The sequence below is a fragment of the Cervus elaphus genome, chromosome 7 (assembly GCF_910594005.1).
Source record: "Cervus elaphus chromosome 7, mCerEla1.1, whole genome shotgun sequence".
Lineage (NCBI taxonomy): Eukaryota > Metazoa > Chordata > Mammalia > Artiodactyla > Cervidae > Cervus > Cervus elaphus.
In genome coordinates this window covers 9,908,302-9,929,642 of record NC_057821.1, presented here as the reverse complement: position 1 = coordinate 9,929,642, position 21,341 = coordinate 9,908,302, and the positions used below count along the sequence as shown (strand labels likewise).

The window sequence follows — 21,341 nt, the reverse complement described above, 5'->3', positions numbered from 1 at the left end:
ATATTCAGGGCTGATTTCCTTGAGGATGGACTGGTTGGATCTCCTTGCAGTCCAAGGGACTCTCAATAGAAACTGTGAGGTTACCCCACCCTGCAACTTTGCAGCTGAGGAAACTGAGGCTCAGAGCAGTTGAGCGCTCGCTCACAGTCACACGGCCGCTCGGCGGCAGAACCAGGGACTGAACCCGCAAGCACAGGGCCCTCTCTGCCCCTCCTTGCCTCCCGCCCCGCCAGCGCCCTGACCTCTGCAAGGCTTAGCTTCCCAGGAGTCAGGACGGGGAGCCAGCCCGCGGCACCCAGCCCAGTGAGGGTTAAATGCTGCCCTGCACTGCACCTTGTGCCCCCAGCAATTTTATTGTCTCCAGAAGAACGTTTACTCCTGGCAGCGAGCAAACAGCACCTTGGCATGTCAGCTGGGACTGCACCTGAGGAGGCCGGGGTGGGGGCCTGCCCCAGGCGGCTGCCTCGCTGGGCCCCTGCTGTCTGCCCACCCCTGGGGAGGGGGCGGGCTGGGACCCCGGCCAGAACCCAGGTCAGCTTTGCTGAACTGGTTTTTTCTCCAGCCTCCGCCCCCACCGGAGTCCCTGGAGCCACCTGCTCTCAGGTCCCTAGCAGGGCCTGGAGCACCTCCGATCGCAGGCTGGGGCTGGAGGCAGGGGGGAAGGGGATCAGGGCGAGGAGTGGGGAGCTGGAGCTGCTCCAGAATGGCACCCGGCGCTGCAGGGGGGCGGGGGGGCCGCTCCCTGCTGGGTGGATCTGCCACGAGGCACAGACGTCCCTGGCAGGCACACACCCATCCGGTGACACCCGGTGTGCTGGCAGCAAGCTCCAGAAGCCTCCTCCTCCTGCACACACACTGCCTGTCAGAGCCCCATCTAGCCTAGGTCCTCCTCCCTGACCGTCTTCAGGGGAGCCCGCCTCCAGGGCTCCGCATGGAACAGGCTGTCCAAATGTGATGAGGTCAGCTTGTGCCTTTATTTGAAGAGTCCTCTGTTCAACTCAAACCAGGGGTGTGTCCCTGGAGGTGGGTCTGGGGATGAAGAATATGGGGGAAGAAGAAGATAATGTCCCCAGGTCAAATGAGCACGCCCTGAGGCTGGGGAAAGCAGTGGGGGGCGACGGGCCTGTAGCGTATTTGCCTTGAATGATGGTTTTGTGTTGGGACCTTGACAGGCTGTCGGGGCCAGAAGGGCCTCAGAGAGACAGCTAACCAGACGGGGGGTAAGGCCCAGAGTGGTGACCGGGACACGGTGAACTGACGGCAGGACTGGGACTAGACCTGGGACTCCTGCCTGACCCAGAGGGGATCTTGGTGGAGTGAGGGAGGCTGAAGCAGGGGCCGGGCCTGGAGCTGAAGATGGGACAGAGTTAGGAGCCCAGAGCCCCAGTCCGGCCCCCAGAGGAGTCCCACACAGAAATGCTATCCGAGGTCAGGCAGGAAGGTGTGGCATGACCTGATATCACACCACAGGGAGCCTGGGACTGTGGACAGCCACGAGCCACAGGCCTCCGGAGTCACTTTTAGAATTTCACTTCAAAAATTGAACCTACTTGGGAGTCAAATTCACCCTTGAACCCTAAGTTTGGGACCCCAGATGCCCCAGCTCTCCTGGCCAGTGCTCATCACCAGGTGCCCAGGACCCTAAAGACCACAGTCTTGGTGCCTCAGAGAGCGTCCGGGGTGAGCTCCTCTGCATGGACAGGCCCCGGGGCCCCGCGCCCTTGGCGGTCCCCCAGGATAGCACCCTGGGACACCGCCTCCCCAACGGACTCCAACTGTAGAGGACTCACAAGAGCCGGAGATACACACAAGAGGACACACGTCCAGCCAGGTTGACACAGTTCTGGATTTTATCCACAGTTGTACAATCACAACTTGTATATATATATATCTGCATTTATACACCTTTAAATTACACAATCATGTACAAAACAGGTGCGTTGCTGAGACCACAGCACTTCTCGGAGTTTCACAAGTGTTGGACTAATGGAGTCAGGAAGCCTGGGGTGGCGGGGCAGCCCCGGCTCCTCGCAGAGCCGGGCTACGGAAACGGGGCTTCACTGGGGACAGAACACAGTACTCGCCGCCGAGCCCTGAGCCCCGCGGGGCGGCCTGCGCAGCATCAAGGGGGTGGGCAGGGCGGGGGGGGGGGAGGCTACAAGGGGTGGTGGGTGCGGGCACCCACGCTCGGTGTTGAGTGCCCAACGCCAGCACGTGGGGCTCAGGGGGACTTTGGGTGGGAGACCCTCCTTCCCTGGGGTCCTGAGGGGCCTGGGGATGAGAGAGAGCGGTCCCCCGTGGGCCCGTGGAGGTGGTTGCTCAGAAGGAAACAGGTTTTGAGTCTCCACCCTGGAGCCAGCAGCTGGAGTGTGGAGGGGGACGGGTCTGGGGCCCAGCTGGGGCCACAGCCCCACCCGGGTGCTGGGGAGCCGCAGGTACGGAGAGGCGAGCCCAGGCCCCAGGGTGCAAATGGGAGGGCTTCCTGCCTTTCGAGGACAGAGGTCCCCTACCCCAATTCCTGCCTGGGGGAGAAGCTGAAGAGGCTTCAGTTGGGGGGTTTGGAGGCCTGAGGGCTTCTGGAATCCTGCTTCAGGCTCTCAGGGGCCTGGGTCACACCTCAGGCTGCAGCAGACAGGGACGAGAACGGGGTGCTGGAAGGGGAAGGTCTGCAGGGCCCTGGGGTCCTCAAACCCCCAAGTCCCCTGGCCCCGAGGGAGGCCCGCCCCAGCGCCTCTGCCAGGGTCCTCTGTGCCCAAAGGACTAGATACAGGGCCTGGAGGCTGGGGTCTGGGAGCTCCTGAGTGGGCTCTGGGCAAACGCAGCAGGGAGCAAAAGAAGACCGAGGGTGGCAGAGGGGCCGGGGATCGCGCTTTCGTTACCTGGAGGCCAGGGCGGCCAAGCGCCGCCAGGGCAGAGCACGCCGGGTGTCCACAGGCCCCAGGCTCAGCGGGAGCATCAGCCGTGAGCAGCGACCTCACCTGCTGCTGCAGGAAGTCTCAGGGCCTCAGAGACTCCGCTTCCTGTCGTTCCCCCGCCTGGGGGTCCTGGCCTGCCTGGGGCGGCTTCCCATTCTATGGGCGAGGCTGGTTGGGACCTGGTACGAACACCCGGTAGTCCAGCACGGCCTCCTTTCACCCACCTCAGGAGACACTGCTGCTCTCGGAAGACATTCGGCCCCCTCCTGCCCACGGGAGTCCTCTCACTGAGACCCAGGCTTGCAGAGATGGGGGCCGCCAGCGGGAGGGGCTGCGAGGGGCCAGGGCTGGAGTTGCGGGATGGATGAGGGAGAAAGACCCCGTGACGGTGCTGCTCCGGAGGCCAGAGCCCCCGCAGACCCAGGCCCTCCCCGCCGGCCGCAGGCTTTCCCCGCCTGGTCCTCCACGGGTCTCCCTGGGCAGGCCAGAGCAGGGGCACGGAGGAGGAAGGAGGCTAGGCCGGTTTAGCCTGGTGGATCTAACAGTTTTCAGCGGACTTGGAGGGAGAGGAGAGAGAGAGAGAGAGAGGGTGGGAGGGCAGGCAAGATGCCCTCCTCCCTAGGAAACAGGAGGAGGCTGCTACTGTTGCTGGCTTTGCCCTGGGCTTTGGGGCCCCCTCCCCGCTGCCTGAGAGCGGTATGGGGCCTCTGCTAGTGACTGGGGTGGGTGTCTGGCTCTGAGGAAGAGATTGGGCCCAACCTGTCGACAGCTGGAAAAGGGCCCCAGTGGGGTCCTAGCCCCTCCCCTGACCCCAATCCTATTCACCCCTCCTCCTACACCAGTGACACTGTCCGCAACTCCAGCTAACCCCTCTTCTTGTCTTGAGGAGTCTAGGGACCCCGGAAACCTCTGTGGGAGAAGACGGGGGTGACCATCCCTCCTCCGGCCCTACCAGTCCTCAGGGAGGAGGCTAGGAGAAGAGCACTCCCCCAGGCAGAGTGGAAGACTAAAGGGGTGGCCCCCTTCTTGAGGGGTCTTCAGAGGGGGCCTCTGAGAGTAGGTGGTGGGAGGGGAGCAGGGTGGGGCAGGAGACAGAGGGCAAGAAAACCAGGCTGGGAGACCGGCAGCAGGCGCTGGCAGCCTGGGGTGGGGGTGGGGGTGGGGGTGGGGGCACCGAGGATGGAAGGGTCCAGGAGACACCCCTCCAGGCGCAGGAGACTCTTTGGTGGGATCTGAAGAGCAGATGTGATGACGTCGCTGTCGGGCTAAGTCCTAAACCCTCACCTGCCCTGGGGCCATCACCCCAAGTCCCACCACCCTGGCCTCCAGGCGACCCTGCAAATGCTCCGTCTCTTTATATTTTTTGTTTTGTTCTGTTTTGACTTTTAAAAAAATAAAAGCTTGATCGGAAAATATGTCTGGAACTCTATGGTGGGGAGTGGGTGCGGGGGCGGGAGGCTGCAGGGAGGGGGGCGGCGGGTGAGGAGCTGGGGGGGCAGGGCCGCTAGACGGCCTCCACGTAGTTGGCGGGGTAGAGGCCCAGCTGCCCGCTGTCCAGCCGCCCGCGGCACCAACCCTGCTCGTCCTCCTCGCCCAGCTTGGTGAGCTCGTCTCCTAGGGAGGGAGAGGACACAGAGGAGCTGATTGACCGGAGCCGGAGAGGGACCGTCGCCCCCACCTGCCCACCTGCCGCGGAAGCCCTCTGATTAGGCTGGGCCCACCCCAACGCCCCCTCCCCGCATTGTTGCCCGAGCGCCCGCCCCGGGGACCAGCCCCACCCGCACCTCGACACCCACGTGCGGCCCAGCCACCAGCTAACCTGGGTCTCAGCTCCACCAGGGAGGCCCAGGCTGCGCCTCCTGCTTCATTTCCCTGGTTCGATCCCTCCCCCTGCCCTCCCCACCCAGTCCGCGTTCCAGCCCTCCCCCACCCTCTTCTGAGGTCCAGATCCCACCCCTTGCCATCCTTAGAGCCCGCCCCGGCTCGCCAGTCCAGGTCTTGTCCTGGGGCACGGGTCACCCCCAGGTCTCGGCTCTGCACATGGGGCACGCCTAGGTCCTGTCCCCGGGGCACGGGTCACCTCCAGGTCTCGGCCCCGCCCACCGGGCACGCCCCCTCACCGGCCTTGAAGCTGAGCTCGTCCTGCTCCTGGCCGTCGTAGTCGTAGAGCGCCCGCACACGCACTCCCTTGGCATCCTCGTCGAAGGGGTTGGAGCCTCCGTTGGCCTCATTGCCCCCAAACGGGTTCCCGCTCTCATCGTCCGACCACTCGGTGGCGTAAGTCTGGCCCCTGTCGTAGCTGCTAACACTGAGGCGCAGGAGAGGCCCCGGCCTGAGCGGCCCCTCACCTGGTCCCCAGGGCTGCCCCCTCCCAACCAGGGCCTGACCCCAAATCCCGCGGAGCAGGCCTTGTAAGAGGGAGCCCTCACTGACGGTTCTTTAAACACACGGGAAGCAGGACTATTAGCATCACTCAGCCCTTGAGTGAGGGGGTGCTTAAGGAGACCCCAGAGAACATCTGACCCCCCATCTGAGAGGGGCAGTACAACCCAGTGACTAACAGTGAGGATTCTAGTAGGAGGAGCATCATGTTGTTAATTAATGTGCCACACAATAAATCAACACTGCTGTATGTTAGCCATGAATGTTAAGACAGTAAATCCTGAGCTCTCACCACCAGGAAAACAATTTTCTAATTTCTCAACCTTGAATCTACAGGAGATGATGGATGTTTTACTCAATTTATGGTGGTAATCATTCCTGTCTATAAGTCATGACGTCTAGAAGTCACATCATTATTCTGTACACCTTAAACTTAGTGCCATATGTCAATCATATCTCATTAAAACTAGAAGAAAAAAAAAGAAAGAGATGAGCCCAAGCTCATTTTTAGTCACTAAGTCATGCCCAACTCTTTTGCGACACCATGTACTATAGCCCACCAGCTTCCTCTGTCCATGGGATTTCCCAGGCAAGAATACTGGAGTGGGTTGCCATTTCCTTCTCCAGGGGATCTTCCCCACCCAGGGACTGAACCTGAGGCTCCTGCATTGGCAGGTGGGTTCTTTACCACTGAGCCACCAGAGAAGCCCTATATCTATATGTATGTGTTTAATGAGTGAGGATTCTGGAGCCAGACCTCTTGGGCAACATATCTTGGCTCTGAGGCTTACTAAACCAGCTGTGTGACCTTGGGCAAGTCACTTACCCTCTCCGGGTATCGGTTTTTCTATTTGTAAAATGGGAATATTGACATACTCAGAGTGCTGGGAGTCTTCAATGAGATAATTTACGGAAAATGCTTAGCACAGCGCCTCACACACGGTAGGTGCTCTCACAGACTGGCTACCACTATCTCTGAGAGGAGCACTAGGTTGTCCTGATTTAAACCATTTCTTGTCTCCTAAGGTAAAACTCAGTGGCCCCCATGTGGGGGCCCCCCAGGCGGCTCCGTAGGAGGCACTCACCTGCCACGGTCCCCAGCCTGAGACGTGGACTCCACCACGCCAGCAGCATTGGTCAGCGCTGCCCCCTCTGCCTTCTTAGGCTGTTTTTCCTTCTTGGCGGCGGTGTGAGGGAGGTCTGGGTTCCACTCCTGGGGGGCACCAGGGGAGCAGTCAGGCTGGGGGGCTGCCCCCTGAGGCTCCTTCCAGCGGTTTAGGATCCCTCTACCCCATCCCCACACATCCTCACCTCAAACTGGGGCCAGTTCATGGGCATGCCAGGGCCACTGGTGCTGCGGAACCATCTGAGGTCATCCTGGGCATCAGCCCCCCGGATGGCCTGCTCCAGCTCCCGGTACACTTGGACGTAGCTGTGCATGGGGGAGACGGGGCGGTTCAGGGCAAGATGCACCCCAGCTTTGGTGAGGACCGAAGCCCGTCCAGAGGACCAGGGTGCTGGCAGCCAGGAATCAGGTGGCTTTCGAAGTGCAATCTCTGAGTGGGCAGCTCCAGGCATGCCCTGTGGGCACTCTTCTCCATCCCCATCTTAGTCGCTCACCCATCCATCCAAGCACCTGTCCTGAGGATCTGGCGTGCGTCAGCGCTCACCCAGGCAGCCACCGGCCCCTGCGGCCCTGCCCTCCCCTTCCTGCCACTGGAACGAGGGCTGGGAAGCCCTGCTGCCCCCGCTCCCGCCCCGCCACCCCCAGCTACCTGCTGCTCTCGGCCAGGTTGAGATGACGTTTGATGTCCAGCAGCACCTCCTTGAGGAAGACCAGCCGCTTTTCCTCGAACTGCTGGCACTGCTCAAACACTTGCTCCATGCCCTCCATGTACTGGGGCGTGGTCTTGCCCACGTCGTCCAGCACCTTCTCATACTTCTCCTGCGTCTACGGGCACCAGGGCAAAGCGGGAGTGAGGCCCAGGCCTGTAGCTCCCCGCCCCGCCGCCACCCCCTCCACGGGGCCCCGAGACCCCGGGCTGGCCAGCACCTTCTGCACATCCTGCTTGCACTTGTCCACTTTGTCCTGCAGCTTCTTCTGCTGCTCGGAGGTGACTGACTGCTCCGTCTTGCTGTTCATCTCCCGGGTCACGGCCAGCTTCTCCTCTTTGCAGGCCAGATGGTAGGCCTTCTTGGCTGCCTCTAGCTGTGGGGAGGGAGGTGAGGGGGCAGGGCGCCTACTCGCATGCAGGAGCCAACGAGATCACTGTCCACACGTCCCTCCTGCCCGCTCCGCCGGGAGCTGTGTGTGTATATACCCTTAAAAGGCAGAAGCGGTGCAGGCCCCGGCTCCAGGTATCGGGGGGCAGTGCCCACCCACCTGCGCATATGACCCTGCACTGCTGGGCCCATCTGTGCATGCATCCTCCTGGCAGGCAGTGCTGCTCCCCATGGGCACAATCCCGGGGGGCAGTGCGGTGCCCGCGGCATCTGCAGACGCCCTCTCTTGGCTCAGTCTGCCCCCCTTGAGCCCTGCCGCCCGGCCTCGCCCCCTCCGTGGCAGCCGCCCGCCCACCAGGCACCTCCTTCATCTTCTTGGCCCAGGGCTTCTGGGCCTTGCGGAAGCCGTCCTCAGCCTCCTTGGTCTCCTTGAAGCCGCCCATGATCTGCTTGTGGTAGGCATCCTTCTGCCAGTTCTTGACCTTCTCCAGGTCCTCGTTCAGCAGGCTGTTCTTCACCTCCTGGTGCAGCTCGCTCACCTTGTCGGCCTCCGTCATTATGGCACCCCAGGCCCGCTCCAAGCTGCCATACTGTGGGCCTGGGGAAACGGCCGGGGGGCCACCAGGTCCTCATCACCCCCTGCCCAGAGGCCCCCCTTCATGCCTCCTTTCTCTGAGGCTTTCCCCATACTTCCCATGGCAGCAGGAACGCCCTCCTCTGCTCTCCCGATAGTTTTATCCATCCTCCAGAACAGCCCAAGAACAGCCACCACCTCCAGGAAGCCTTCTCTGAATACTCTATCCTCACATAGCTCCGCTAGCAGCCCTCATGAATTCTTCTTATATGTAGCATCTGCCTCTGGGCCTGCTCCCTGTCTCCCCCATTAGCTTGTGAGGCCCACGGGGGACAACCTGGACCCCATGAGTTCTCACAGACCAGCTCTTGGTGCTCTAGGAATGTAGACGGAAATGTAAAAGTGAAGAATGAACTGGTGACGTAACAGGAAGCCACTGGACCCAGACAACCCACCGGATCTGGACCAGGGCAAACAACAGCTACCATAACATTTGTATGTGGGCCACATTAAACGCCCTGAATTTGACAGTTGAGCTATGATTACATAAACAAATGTCCTTATTCTTCAGCAATACGGTGAAGGATTTAGGGTGAAGGGGCATGTCTCCAACTTAAATGGCTCAGAAAAGACATGCCTATAAATAGAGAGGGTGTGAGAAAACAAACCTGATAAAATATGAGCTGGTGAGTCTGGGTGAAAGGTAGGTAATTCTCTGTAATATTCTAGAAGTTTTTCCCTAAGCTTAAATTATTGCAAAATAAAAAGTTTTGTAAATTCCCTAGTGGCCTCGTGATTAGGATTCCAGGCTTTCACTGCCCGGTGGACCTGGGGTTCAATCCCTGATCAAGGAACTGAGATCCTGCAAGCCCCGTGGCGCAACCAAAAAAAAAAGAAAAGAAAAGTCTTTCCCCCCCCCCAATCCAATCCAAAATTGCAGAAAGTGGAGTTGACCAGGGACAGGGAGGCCTGGGTAGTTTGGGAGGGGAAGAGTGCGCGGGAAGGGCCGGCGCCTGCAAAGACCCAGTGATGGGAGGTTGCAGGAGCATCCAGGGGCTCGGTGCTCCCGGAACTGGGCAGTGGAGGGCTGGTTAGCGCCTGGGTGTGCGCCCGGGCCGGGCACGGAGGGGAGAGGGGGCACCTTTCTCGAGGAGCTGGCGCCAGCGCTTGGCCCAGTCGGTGAGCTGCTGCGCGTAGGCTTTCTCGATCTTGGCGCGCTCCTGCACGCAGCTCATCAGGTCGTTGCACAGCCGGTGCCCGTCATCGATGCGCTTCACCGTCCGCTTGTAGTTCCCCACCTGGCGGCGGAGCAGCGAGCACGACTCCCGCGGGCCCCCCGCACCCCCCGCCCGGCCGCCCGCCCTCCCTGGCCGTCGCGTCCTGCAGGAGGCGCCCCGCCAGGCCTCCCGGGCCGCCCCGCTCTAACGCTCTGGGGGTCCGAGCCCTCCCGCTTTGGGAGGCTCGGACACCCCGCCTCACACCCTACCGTCTGGACGCTCTCCGTCCCGCTTTAAACAGAATTTCCTGGCTGTCACCAAGTGCAGAAGAATATTTATAATTTGGACTTGGACTCAGATGAATTATTCATTCTGTTCTTGCCGTGCTAAATCTATTATATTTATATAGAGTCATATAAGCGTTGAGTTGAGCTGCAGCTTCTTGACATAATATTATGTTTTGTAGACATCTCATTAAACACTTATTAATTTAGGTTTGGCAGTTTGCGGCACTTAGGGGTTTGGAAGCCAATGGAAAATGCCTTTCTGGGTCTCAGATATTTGGGGAGGCTCCAGCAATGCTGGCTTGGCTCCGCCTCTTGGTTGCGGGGTCCCCAGGGCACGTTGGCACCAGTGCCCCGCCCCTTGCCCATGGCACAGAGTTGGGGGGGCACAGCTGTGAAACCCCAGGAAGCTGTAAAGTGCAGCACTTGCCCTTGTGAACTCCTTGCAAACAGCAGTCTGAGTCAGGGCCCCCAGGGCAGGGTCAGGAGGGCCCTGCTCCACACTGAATTCTACAGGGTCTCTGCAGGGTCAGCGGTGGTCTGTAGGAACTACTTCATGGCAACCATCGCCTGCTGAACATGGAGGGCTCCCGAGGGGCCCCAAGGGCTGAGGGGCAAGGGCTGAGGTCGTGGGTGGCTGGGAGCCTGGTCTCCACGCAGCCAGGCTGCCGGGTGCCTGGGACCCGTGGAGCACCTAAGACTCACCTCCCAGAAGCTGTCAGTGGTCTCCTCCGGAGCTAGCGAGGCCTCGTCGTAAGAGCCAGACATGGTGCGGCAGTGGTGCGGTGGACAGGTGGGCAGTGGCGGTCAGCACGCGGGCTGCTCACGCGCTAGGAGGGCAGGAGAGAGACCCCTGGAGATGAGGGGAGCGTCCCAGGTGCCCCATTCCAGGCCCAGGGCCCTAATGGGCTACGGGACTCCACAGGCGTGAGCCTTGAGTTGTCTGGGGGCTTCCTGTCTACAGACCGGCTCCTCGTCCCCAGGGTAACCCTAATATCCACCCTGTGGCACCCCTCGTGCCCACCCTGCAGCTGTTCCTCCACGAGCCCTTCACTCCATATCCTTCCCATCCTCCCCTTCCCCCAAGTCTGTCCTCCAGATCCAGTGTGGGCACCTCCTCTAAGAAGACTGCCTCCTCTCCCCACCAGAACCATGCTGTCTCCAGATGGTTTTATGCTCCTGGACTCTTAGAGATAAAACCTCGGGCCACATAATTGCATATTTACTTTATATAAATCTGCGGTTTGCTTCATAGACACACACAGCCCCTCAAAGGCAGAAACCACATCTACTTTTGTGCATGTCCTACACCCCCTCCCCAGGACCGGACACCCTGTTAGGGCCCCCTGGGGCTCAAATGAACCCCAGAAGGCTTCTCAATCTTCCCCCTTGGCACTGCCCACCTGTCACAGCTGAATCCTTGCACCAGGCCCAACAGACCCACCTCAGCTCCTCCTCCCTGCCCTGCCTCGCCATCCCCAATCAATGCAGAACCCCTGGTCTCAAGCCCCTAGAATCTCCCTGAAGCCCCACCCGGCGCCTGGACCCAAGCCCGTCGGGAAGCTGGCAGCAGGCCACCTCCCGCCTCGTGCCCAGGCTCAGTGCCTCCTCAGTCCTCTGAGCTGCGGAGCTCCTGGAAATGCCCTTCTGGCTGCCCTGGTGCACAGTCTCAAAGCCTCTACTAGCCACTTACGTGTCTGCTGAGAGTCCTGGACATGGGGCTTTGGGCCCACAGGTCAGGCCACTGCAATCTGTGCAGACACTGGGGTGGCTCCGTGTGCCCTGGATCTGTCGGCAGGCATCACGGCTCTCCAATCTAGGCCGTGTGTTGCCCCCAGGCTGGGCCAGACGCTGCCCGACTCCCACCCCCACCCAGACCTCACTGCCACCTCTAACAAGCATGGCTCAGTAGTCAGGAGACAGAACGCAGAGAGCCAGGGTCTTCAAAGGGGCAGTGAGTCCAGGACGGGCCTGACCCTGAAATGGAGCAGGACCCTCTGATCCTTGACCCCCATGTCCTCAGCCTGCCTTCTGTCTGTGGAAAAACTTCAGCCAACGAATCAGTTTAATCAGAGAAACGAGAAAATGCAGAACCAAGACTGAAAGTCTACAAGACTAAACAAGTCCAACAAGACTAAATAATAATCGTTTAGGCTTTAAGCAAAGTCAAAATCATATAGCTCCCCCTCAAGGGCTATAGATAACACTCTGAGCCATATCCTGTGAGCTGTCTTATAGACACTCACTGCAGCCATGACCTAAGCTGCCGCAATTCCAAGAGCTGGCCTCGAAGAAATGGGAATAACCTGACCCTGGTACTGAAGATTAATTGTACTTAAAACAATCAAGATGACAGTGATCAGACCACCACATGACCAACTTCAAGATGACTGTCAGAGCTGCCTGTGTTGTTTCTGCAAGCAGCCCCCTCCTTGCACCTATAAAAGCTCTTCCCCACTGACTGTCAGGGAGTAAGGAGTCAGCCTTTGGATAGGAGTCTGCCCTCCCTGCCAGTCTGCCGGCTCTGAAATACGGCAACCTTTCCTTTCCACCAATCTTGCCTCTTTCCTGTCTTTAGAGCAGCAAGCAGCCAGACCCCTACGTTTGACAACAGTTTTTGGCACCCACTGCGGGGCCGCTGCACTCACAGTGCCTGGCTCCCGGGGGGTCCTCCCACGACCACATGCTGGGGCGGCTGTGAGGAGCCCGCTGCTTGTGGTCAGCTGGCCCCAGGAGGTGGGTTTGGGGGGACATTCCTAGCAGCTGCCGAAACCATTTGTTTCGGGGATCTGCCCTATTTCTCCCCTGCTCGGCATAACTGGCTGCCAATGTACGTTTTTCCTTGGTGGAACGGAAACAGGCATCTAGACCCGCTGACAGGCTCCAAGACTGAGTAAGTCCACCAGTATGCACCCAGGCAAACTTCTCTTTTCAGCTCGAAGTGCTATTTGGACATTTTGCCAATTGGTTCTGACATGTGTCTGAAGCTGAGGACAATTTGTGTTGGGAAAGTATTTATTTGGGACTCCATGCCATCCTCTTGGAAGATTTGTGAAGTTCTGGTGTGTGAGTGCATATTCCATGTGTGTGAACAGAAAAGTTTTAGCAATGAGGTCACTAAAAGAAAAAGGTAACTTTTTTTGTTCATTTTAATTTGTATTTTTAGGAAAAAGATAAATTATTTGGCCACACCGTGTGGCATGTGGGATCCCAGTTCCCCAGTGAGGAATCAAACCTGTACCCCTGTAGTGGAAGCACAGAATCTCAACCACTGGACCACCAGTAAAGTCTCAGAATCGTTCAAGAGATGGGAATACCAGACCACCTTACCTGCCTCCTGTGAAACCTGTATGCAGGTCAAGAAGCAACAGTTAGAACCGGACATGCAACAACAGACTGGTTCCAATTTGGAAAAGGAGCACATCAAGGCTGTATATTGTCACCCTGCTTATTTAGCTTATATGCAGAGTACATCATGAGAAGTGCCAGGCTGGATGAAGCACAAGCTGGAATCAAGATTGCCGTGAGAAATATTAATAATCTCAGACACGCAGATGACACCACCCTTATGGCAGAAAGCGAAGAACTAAAGAGCCTCTTGATGAAAGTGAAAGAGGAGAGTGAAAAAGTTGGCTTAAAACTCAACATTCAGAAAACGAAGATCATGGCATCCAGTCCCATTACTTCATGGCAAATAGATGGGGAAAAAATGGAAACAGTGGCAGACTTTATTTTCTTGGGCTCCAAAATCACTGCAGATGGTGACTGCAGCCATGAAATTAAAAGACGCTTCATAGAAGAAAAGCTATGACCAACCTAGACAGCATATTAAAAAGCAGAGACATTACTTTGCTGACAAAGGTCCCTCTAATCAAAGCTACCGTTTTTCTAGTAGTCATGTATGGATGTGAGAGTTGGACCATAAAGAAAGCTGAGTGCTGAAGATTTGGTGCTTTTGAACTGTGGTGTTGGAGAAGACTCTTGAGAGTCCCTTTGACTGCAAGGAGATCAAACCCATCAATCCTAAAGGAAATCAGTCCTGAATATTCATTGGAAGTATGGATGCTGAAGCCAAAACTCCAATACTTTGGCCACCTGATGTGAAGAACTGACTCCTTGGAAAAGACCCTGATGCTGGGAAAGAATGAGGAGGGAGGAGAAGGGGATGACAGAGGATGAGATGGTTGGATGGCATCACTGACTCGATGGACATGAGTTTGAGCAGGATCTGGGAGCTGGTGATGGACAGGGAGGCCTGGCGTGCTGCAGTCCATGGGGTCGCAAAGAGTGAGACTGAGAGTCAGACTGAGAGACTGAACTGAACTGAAAGTCTCAAAGCTAATTTTTTAAACAATATATGACAATAGTATTCTTTAGACTCTGGAGAAAATTGGTTGAGATGAAACTCTTCTGAAATTCCAAAAGAATTTTGAAATTCTTCTTGTTCTTTTTGCATATGTAGTTAGAAAAAGCTAGCTTGGTAAAATACTGTTTTCAGAATTCTGACAAAATTCTGAGAGAACAAAAATACGCCTGGGAGAAAACTTGAAGTTAACTCTCATCATGTCCTTGAAATACAAACAAAGTCCACTTTGCCTGAGACTTCAGCCTTGGGTTAATTAGCAGAACTTCAAAAGATGTTGGGTTTATTAAACATGCATCTTGTACCATATTAAAGAGAAATTAGGTTATGAGAAAAATGTAAGTTGTTAGAGGTTATGGAATATGTTCTTAAGTTTGCCAATCAGTAAATGCTGGCCTAACAGTTCAATTACTTGTTTCTTGGCTTTGTTAAATTTTTTATGGGTTAAAAATTGAAATATGTGATGAAAGCTACTAAAAATGAAGCATTTCAGTCTGTAAAGCAAATAGGATATCTGTTGTCAATGAGAAAAAGTATAAAGAATGCAGATATTTTTGTTGAAGAAAAAATTATGATAATAGTTTTGTCCTAGAGCTAGTTGTTTTCAGATGGAGAAAAATAAGGGATGAATCATATGGATACAAAAAGTGATGAAAGATTTGCAGAAAAAAGTGGAGGGGGGACTCTGAGAAAAGAATTTTGTATGCTGTCAGGAGTGATTTAAGATTAGATTGGATTTAAATAAATCTTTGTTATTAATAGTAAGCTGGTATAAGACTAGAATTTGGTTTTTGTTCTCCCCCAAAGTTTCCTAGAATATCGAGCTGCTTTGGATAACAGACTTCAAGTTTCTTTCTCGAGCTAACTTTGCGTATTCCAAAGGGCTCCCAGACACTCAGAAGAAATAGTGAAGTAACTAGGATTTGTCTTGCTTAGTTGCTCAGTCAGGTTCAATTCTTTGCAACCCCATAGACTGTAGCCCACTAGGCTCCTCTGTCCATGGGATTTTTCAGACAAGAACCCAAGAATGTCCATGGGTTGCCATTTCCTCCTCCAGGGGATCTTCCTGACCCAGGGATCGAACCCATGTCTCCTGCGTCTTCTGCACTGCATGTTCTTTACCTGCTGAGCTATCAGGGAAGCTCTAACTAGGATTATTTGGTAAGTTAAATAATATGGACAACATTTAATAACTCTCAGATCCTACTGCTGAACTAGGTAAGAAATTTAAAAAATTCTAATGGAAAGCTGGGATTCCCGGATGGCTCAGTGGTAAAGAATCCGCCTGCCAATGCAGGAGACACAGGTTCAATCCCTGGGTCAGGAAGATTCCCTGGAGTAGGAAATGGCAAATCACCCCAGTATTCTTGCTGGGACAGAAGACAGAGGAGACTGGAGGGCTACAGTCTGTGGGGTTGCAGAGAGTCGGACACTACTGAGCACGCACAATGGAAAGTTATTGTTTTGCTTCAAACCATATTTTTGACCCCAATGCTTAGGATGGAAAGAATTTTCTAGTGAAGTTATCATAGAGTACAATTATTTATGATGTGTATCACTGCTGGCTTTAAGTTCAAACTACCACATAATCACACTCATTTCACATGCTAGCAAAGTAAAGCTCAAAATCCTTCAAGCTAGATTTCAACAGTATGTGAACCAAGAACTTCCATATGTTCAACCTAGATTTAGAAAAGGCAGAACCAGAAATCAAATTGCCAACATCCACTATATAATAGGAAAAGCTAGAGAATTCCATAAAAACATCTACTTCTACCTCACTGACTATGCTAAAGCCTTTGACTGTGTAGAATCACAACAAACTGTGGAAAATTCTTAGAGATGGGAATACCAGACCACCTTACCTGACTCCTGTGAAACCTGTATGCAGGTCAAAAAGCAACAGTTAGAAATGGACATGGAACAATGGACTGGTTCCAAATGGGGAAAGGAATACATCAAAGCTATATATTGTCACTCTGCTTATTTAACTTATATGCAGAGTACATGATGAGAAATGCCGGACTGGATGAAGCACAAGCTGGAATCAAGATTGCTGGGAGAAATATCAATAACCTCAGATATGCAGATAACACTACCCTAATGGCAGAAGGCGAAGAGGAATTAAAGGGCCTCTTGATGAAGGTGAAAGAGGAGAGTGAAAAAGCTGGCTTAAAACTCAACATTCGAAAACAGAAGATCATGGCATTTGATCCCATCACTTCGTGGCAAATAGATGGGGAAACAATGGAAACAGTGAGACACTTTATTTTTCGGGGCTTCAAAATCACTGCAGATGGTGACTGCAGCCATTAAATTAAAAGACACTTGCTCCTTGGAAGAAAAGCCATCACAAACCTAGACAGTGTATTAAAAAGCAGAGATATCACCTTGCCTACGAAGGTCCATCTAGTCAAAGCTATGATTTTTCCAGTAGTCATGTACAGATGTGAGAGTTGGACAATAAAAAAGACTGAGTGCTGAAGAACTGATGCCTTCAAACGGTGGTGCAGAAGACTCTCGAGAGTCCCTTGGATGCAAGGAGATCAAACCAATCAATCCTAAAGAAAATCAACCCTGAATATTTATTGGAAGGGCTGATATTGAAGCTGAAGCTTCAGTACTTTGGCCACCTGATATGAAAAGCCGACTCACTGGAAAAGACCCTGATGCTGGGAAAGATTTTTGAAGGCAGGAGGAGAAGGAGATGACAGAGGATGAGATGGTTGGATGGCATTATTGACTCAATGGACATGAGTCTGAGCAAACTCCAGGAGATGGTGAGGGACGGAGGCCTGGCATACTGCAGTTCATGGGGTTGCAAAGAGTCAGACATGACTGAGTGACTGAACAACAAAAAAAAACTAAAAGCATATGTACAATGCTTGTGTTACAATTGAGTATTAGTGCTAAAATGGATAGCCTATCAAATGTTTCCCCGTGAGCACACCTCTGTTCTTGTTTGTTGGATCTGATTAGTTTCCCCTATCATGGAAAACTAGGCCAATAAACAAAAAATAGGCCTAGCACCGAGGGACCTGACAGGAGCCAGTGCAGGCAACTGAGCAACAGCTGGCAATGCTGGAAAAATATATTGATTATCAGTGCTTTCTATGGAAAGATTTGTCATTAAAGGGGGAAACATACATTGTATGTCTTGCAAACAAACACTGTATATATGTTTGATATACAAACAAACATTGTATATCTGCTTTAACCACTAAGGGGGAAACAACACATTCAAAGAATAATACAAGATGCATTTTGATTATTATCCTCATTGTAATATGTCTACTGATTTTCAAATGTTTGTCCAGGTATTATGACCAAGTAATCAAAGAGAGAGGTAATGTTTTCACAATACAAAATGTTGATGCTAAGTTTGGAAGTTGAGATTATTTCCAACTTTGTGTCCATTCCCAAAATTATGGAGGACTATGCCTCACTATGCCACTCCAGTACTCCTGCCTGGAAAATCCCATGGGCGGAGGAGCCTGGTAGGCTACAGTCCATGGGATCGCAGAGTCGGACATGATGGAGCGACTAATGCTTTTACTTTCACAATGCCCCACTTCAGTAGAAAGTTTCCATAGCAGATGTTGGCCCATTCCCTCAAAGCTTTGGGGAAAACTGGAACAGAAATGGAACTAAAACAGGGTTCCTCTACCAAGTCTGTGATTAACCTCTTTGTCCAAAACTTTATTCTCTTCTTCTGTACCTGTCCCTCCTCAAGACTGAGGAGTATCAAGGAAAAGGGGGTACTGAAATGGAGCAGAAACCTGTGGTCTTTGTCCCTCATGTCCTCAGCCTGCCTTTTGTCTTCGGAAAAACTTCCAATGAGTAAGTTTAATCAGAGAAATAAATGAGAAAATGCAGAAACAACGGAAAACAGTCAACAAGACTAAATAATAATGGTTAAGTCATTAAACATAGTCAAGGACCATTAGTTCCTCCTCAAGGACTATAGATAATATTCTGAGCCGTATCCTGTGAGCTGTCTTATAGACGCTTACAAATAAAACCCCCACCAGGTGGGAGAAGTTAACTACATGGTGACTGACTATAGCCATGACAAGCTGCCACAGTTCCAAGAGCTGGCCTCAAAGAGAGGGGAACAAACTGATGCTGGAACTAAAGATGAACTGTGCTTAAAACGATCAAGATGCTCTATGTCAAAAAACAAACAACCCAGTCAAACAATGGGCAGAAGATTAAAATAGATATTTCTCCGAAGAAGGCATACACATGGCCAAAAAGAACACAAAAAGATGGTCTACATCACTAATTATCAGACAAATGCAAACCAAAACCACAATGAGGCGTCATCTCATACCGGCCAGAATGACATCATCGGAAAGTCTACAAACAATAAATGCTGGAGAGGGTGTGGAGAAAAGGGAACCCTCCTACACTGCTGCTGGGAATTGATACAACCACTAAAGAGTGTGGAGGGTCCTTAAAAAAGCTAAAAACAGAACTACCATATGGCCCAGAAATCCCACTCCTGGGCATATATCCAAAGAAAACCATACTTCAGACAGATACACGCACCCCTGTGTATCTGTATCACAGCACAACGTACAGTAGTCAGGACATGTAAGCAAACTGAATGTCCATCAACAGGTGAATGGATAAAGAAGACGTGGTCCATATATACAGTGGAATACTACTCAGCCATAAAAAGAATGAAATAATGCCATTTGCAGCAATATGGATAGACCCAGAGATTTTCTTACTATGTAAAATATATAACTCATATGTGGGATCTAATTTTTAAAAAATGATACACATGAACTTATTTATAAAACAGAAGCATACTCACAGACTTCTAAAATAAACTGAAGGTTAACAAAGGGGTAACATGAGAGGGAAGGATAAATTAGGAGCTTGGGATTAACATACACACACTACTATACATAAAATAGACAACCAGATTCTGGCAGTCCAGGGGTTAAGAATCCACTTGCCAATGCAGGGGACACAGATTGGAACCCTGGTCCGGGAAGACCCCACACGCTGTGTAGCAACTAAGTCTGTGCGCCAGAACTGTGGAGCCCGTGTGCCCCAGAGCCTGAACGCTGCAAGGAGGGTCGTGCCCGCTCGCCACAACTAGAGAAAAGCCCGCCTGCAGCAATGAAGACCCAGAACAGCCAACAAGTAAAACAGAATCAAATTTTTAAAAAATAAAATAAAAAATCATTATTTAAAAAAAAACAACCAACAAGGACCTACCATAGAGCATAGGAAACTATACTCAACATTCTGTAATATGAGTGAAGAATCTGAAACAGAATAAATATATGTATAACTGGAGCACTGTGTTGCACACCTAAAGCTTGCACAACACGACAGTAAATCAACTATACTCCAACAGAAAATCAAAAAATTTTAAAAAACCAAGATGACGCTGATTAGACCACCGAACGACCAGTTTCAAGATGACCGTCAGAGCGGACTGCACTGTTTCTGTGTGTAGTCCCCTCCCTCCGTCTATAAAAGCTCTTGCCCCCCTGATTGTCGGTGGCGGGGAGTTGGCCTTTGGACAAGCGTCTGCCCTCCCATCAAGGTTGCCAGCCTCCAAAATAAAGCAAACCTTGGGCCAACCTTGCCTCTTTAGTGGCTTTAGAGTGGCAAGCAGCTGGACCCCCCCCCCTTTTGGTAACAACCATATTAGCAGCTGTGAACCTCGAGCCGGGCACACCTCCGACACTAGGAGCCTTGGCCAGTGAGGACGCGGGCAGCGCGGGCAGGGCGAGGCCAGTCTCTACAGGCTTCAGCGCTGGGTGGCCCTCCCCTTCCGGGGCCTCAGCCTCCCCATCTGTCCAGAGCTGGGTGCTCTTTTCCCAGTAACCACCCAGTACTGCCTCCCCACTCCTCGCAGGCACTAAATATATCTTGTTCCTCTCACCTTGGCAAAGCCTCAGACACACTTTCCCACACTCATGCACAGCAGTGGTGGGTGGGCGGGAAGGCAGCTGAATTCATCAAGGGAGAAAGAAATGAGTCTGAATTTTTTTTTTCTTAATTTGGCACTTTTCAGTTAGAAAGCAATACTTGCTTCGTAAAGAACATTTTGAATTTAGGTTTGGAGCAGTAAAGGGCAGGGATGTTTAATGAAGGACCCCCAAGGGGGTAGGTAAATAAGTATCCTGGGGTCAGAGCCCACCCAGAACCCTTGGAGTCAGCAGCTGGAGGTGGGGGCAGGGACATCCCCATCACAGGAGCGGTTGGACCCACCCCTGGTGGTGGGGAAGGGACTCAATACAACCTTGTTGGAGGGAAATGCACCACCCCTGGGAATTTTACCTTCCAGCTAGCTAGGTGACCTGATGCCGCTCAATTTTGTTTACTGCAGCCCTGCTTATAGGAACCAAAGGCTGGAAACAATGCAAATGCCTGGCCACAGGGGACCGGTTAAGTAAATCACGACGCAGGCCTGCAACGGAATGCTCTGGTATTGAATGGAAGGAACCCTCCAAGCCATGTCACTAAAGCGAAACGAGCCTGGTTCGGCACCGTGCGCCTGGATGCTTCCATTTCTATGGGGGGAAATACAGGAGCAGAGAGTATTTTTGGAAAGCTGAGTAATGGTGGTTGCCTTCGGGGAACTGGGTGGCTGGGGGATGGGAGTGGGCTTTTTCACCATGGGTCTTCTTGTGCCTTTTAGGTTTTGCCTTGCATAAACTGCATGTTCTTTTTAAAAAGCCTCCAGCCTTGCAAGGGAGGTGCAGACATAGAGAACAGACGTGTGGACGCAGGAGGGGAAGGAGAGGGTGAGACGAACGGAGAGTAGCATGGAAACATACACTACAAACGTAAAACAGACAGCCAGTGAGAATGTGCCGTATGACTCAAGGAGCTCTGTGACAACCTAGAGGGGCGGGATGGGTGGGAGGGAGGTCCAGGAGGGAGGGGACATATATATATACCTATGGTCGATTCATGTTGATGTATGGCAAAAAACCAACACAGTATTGTAAAGCAATTATCCTGCAATTAAAAAAAAAAAAAAGCCTCCAGGCTCCAGGTGTTGGAGGAGCGCTGAGTAAGCTGGAAGCCAAGACGAGGTTGTACTTGAAGTGTGGAGGGAGGGGACAGCAGTCAAGACTTGGCAAGTCAAGCTAGGAGGGAATGAATGAGAGCAAAGGCCACTCTCCACCCTGTCCAATCCAGGGAGGGTGGAACTGGCTGTGGTCCCACCCTGGATGCAGGCAGGGTCTCCTGGCTCCCGGCTGAGGCAGAATGTGCAGTGGAAATAGCTCTAGCCTTGGGATTCCTGCTCTGCCACCAAGATGCTGTGTGATGCCGGGCAATTCACATGGCCTTGCTGGGCCTTGCTGTCAAATGGGAGTGATGCAACCAGACTGAAGGATTAGATGAGAC

At 53.0% G+C, this 21,341-nt stretch overlaps 1 protein-coding gene across 3 annotated transcripts in view; it reads right to left on the bottom strand.

Annotated features, from left to right (window-relative positions):
- Positions 1 to 1,828: 1,828 nt before the first annotated feature.
- Positions 1,829 to 21,341, bottom strand: part of PACSIN1 (protein kinase C and casein kinase substrate in neurons 1) — a 64,425-nt gene continuing 44,912 nt past the window's right edge. For all 3 annotated transcript variants that reach the window (XM_043907211.1, XM_043907213.1, XM_043907212.1), the window contains exons 2-10: positions 10,301 to 10,425; positions 9,236 to 9,392; positions 7,883 to 8,118; positions 7,351 to 7,506; positions 7,073 to 7,248; positions 6,609 to 6,729; positions 6,383 to 6,510; positions 5,036 to 5,223; positions 1,829 to 4,529 (exon numbers count right to left, since the gene is read on the bottom strand). In XM_043907211.1, coding sequence (XP_043763146.1) covers positions 4,420 to 4,529; positions 5,036 to 5,223; positions 6,383 to 6,510; positions 6,609 to 6,729; positions 7,073 to 7,248; positions 7,351 to 7,506; positions 7,883 to 8,118; positions 9,236 to 9,392; positions 10,301 to 10,363 — 1,335 coding nt within the window. In that variant the 5' untranslated portion in view covers positions 10,364 to 10,425 and the 3' untranslated portion in view covers positions 1,829 to 4,419. The remainder of the gene's footprint in view (positions 4,530 to 5,035; positions 5,224 to 6,382; positions 6,511 to 6,608; positions 6,730 to 7,072; positions 7,249 to 7,350; positions 7,507 to 7,882; positions 8,119 to 9,235; positions 9,393 to 10,300; positions 10,426 to 21,341) is intronic.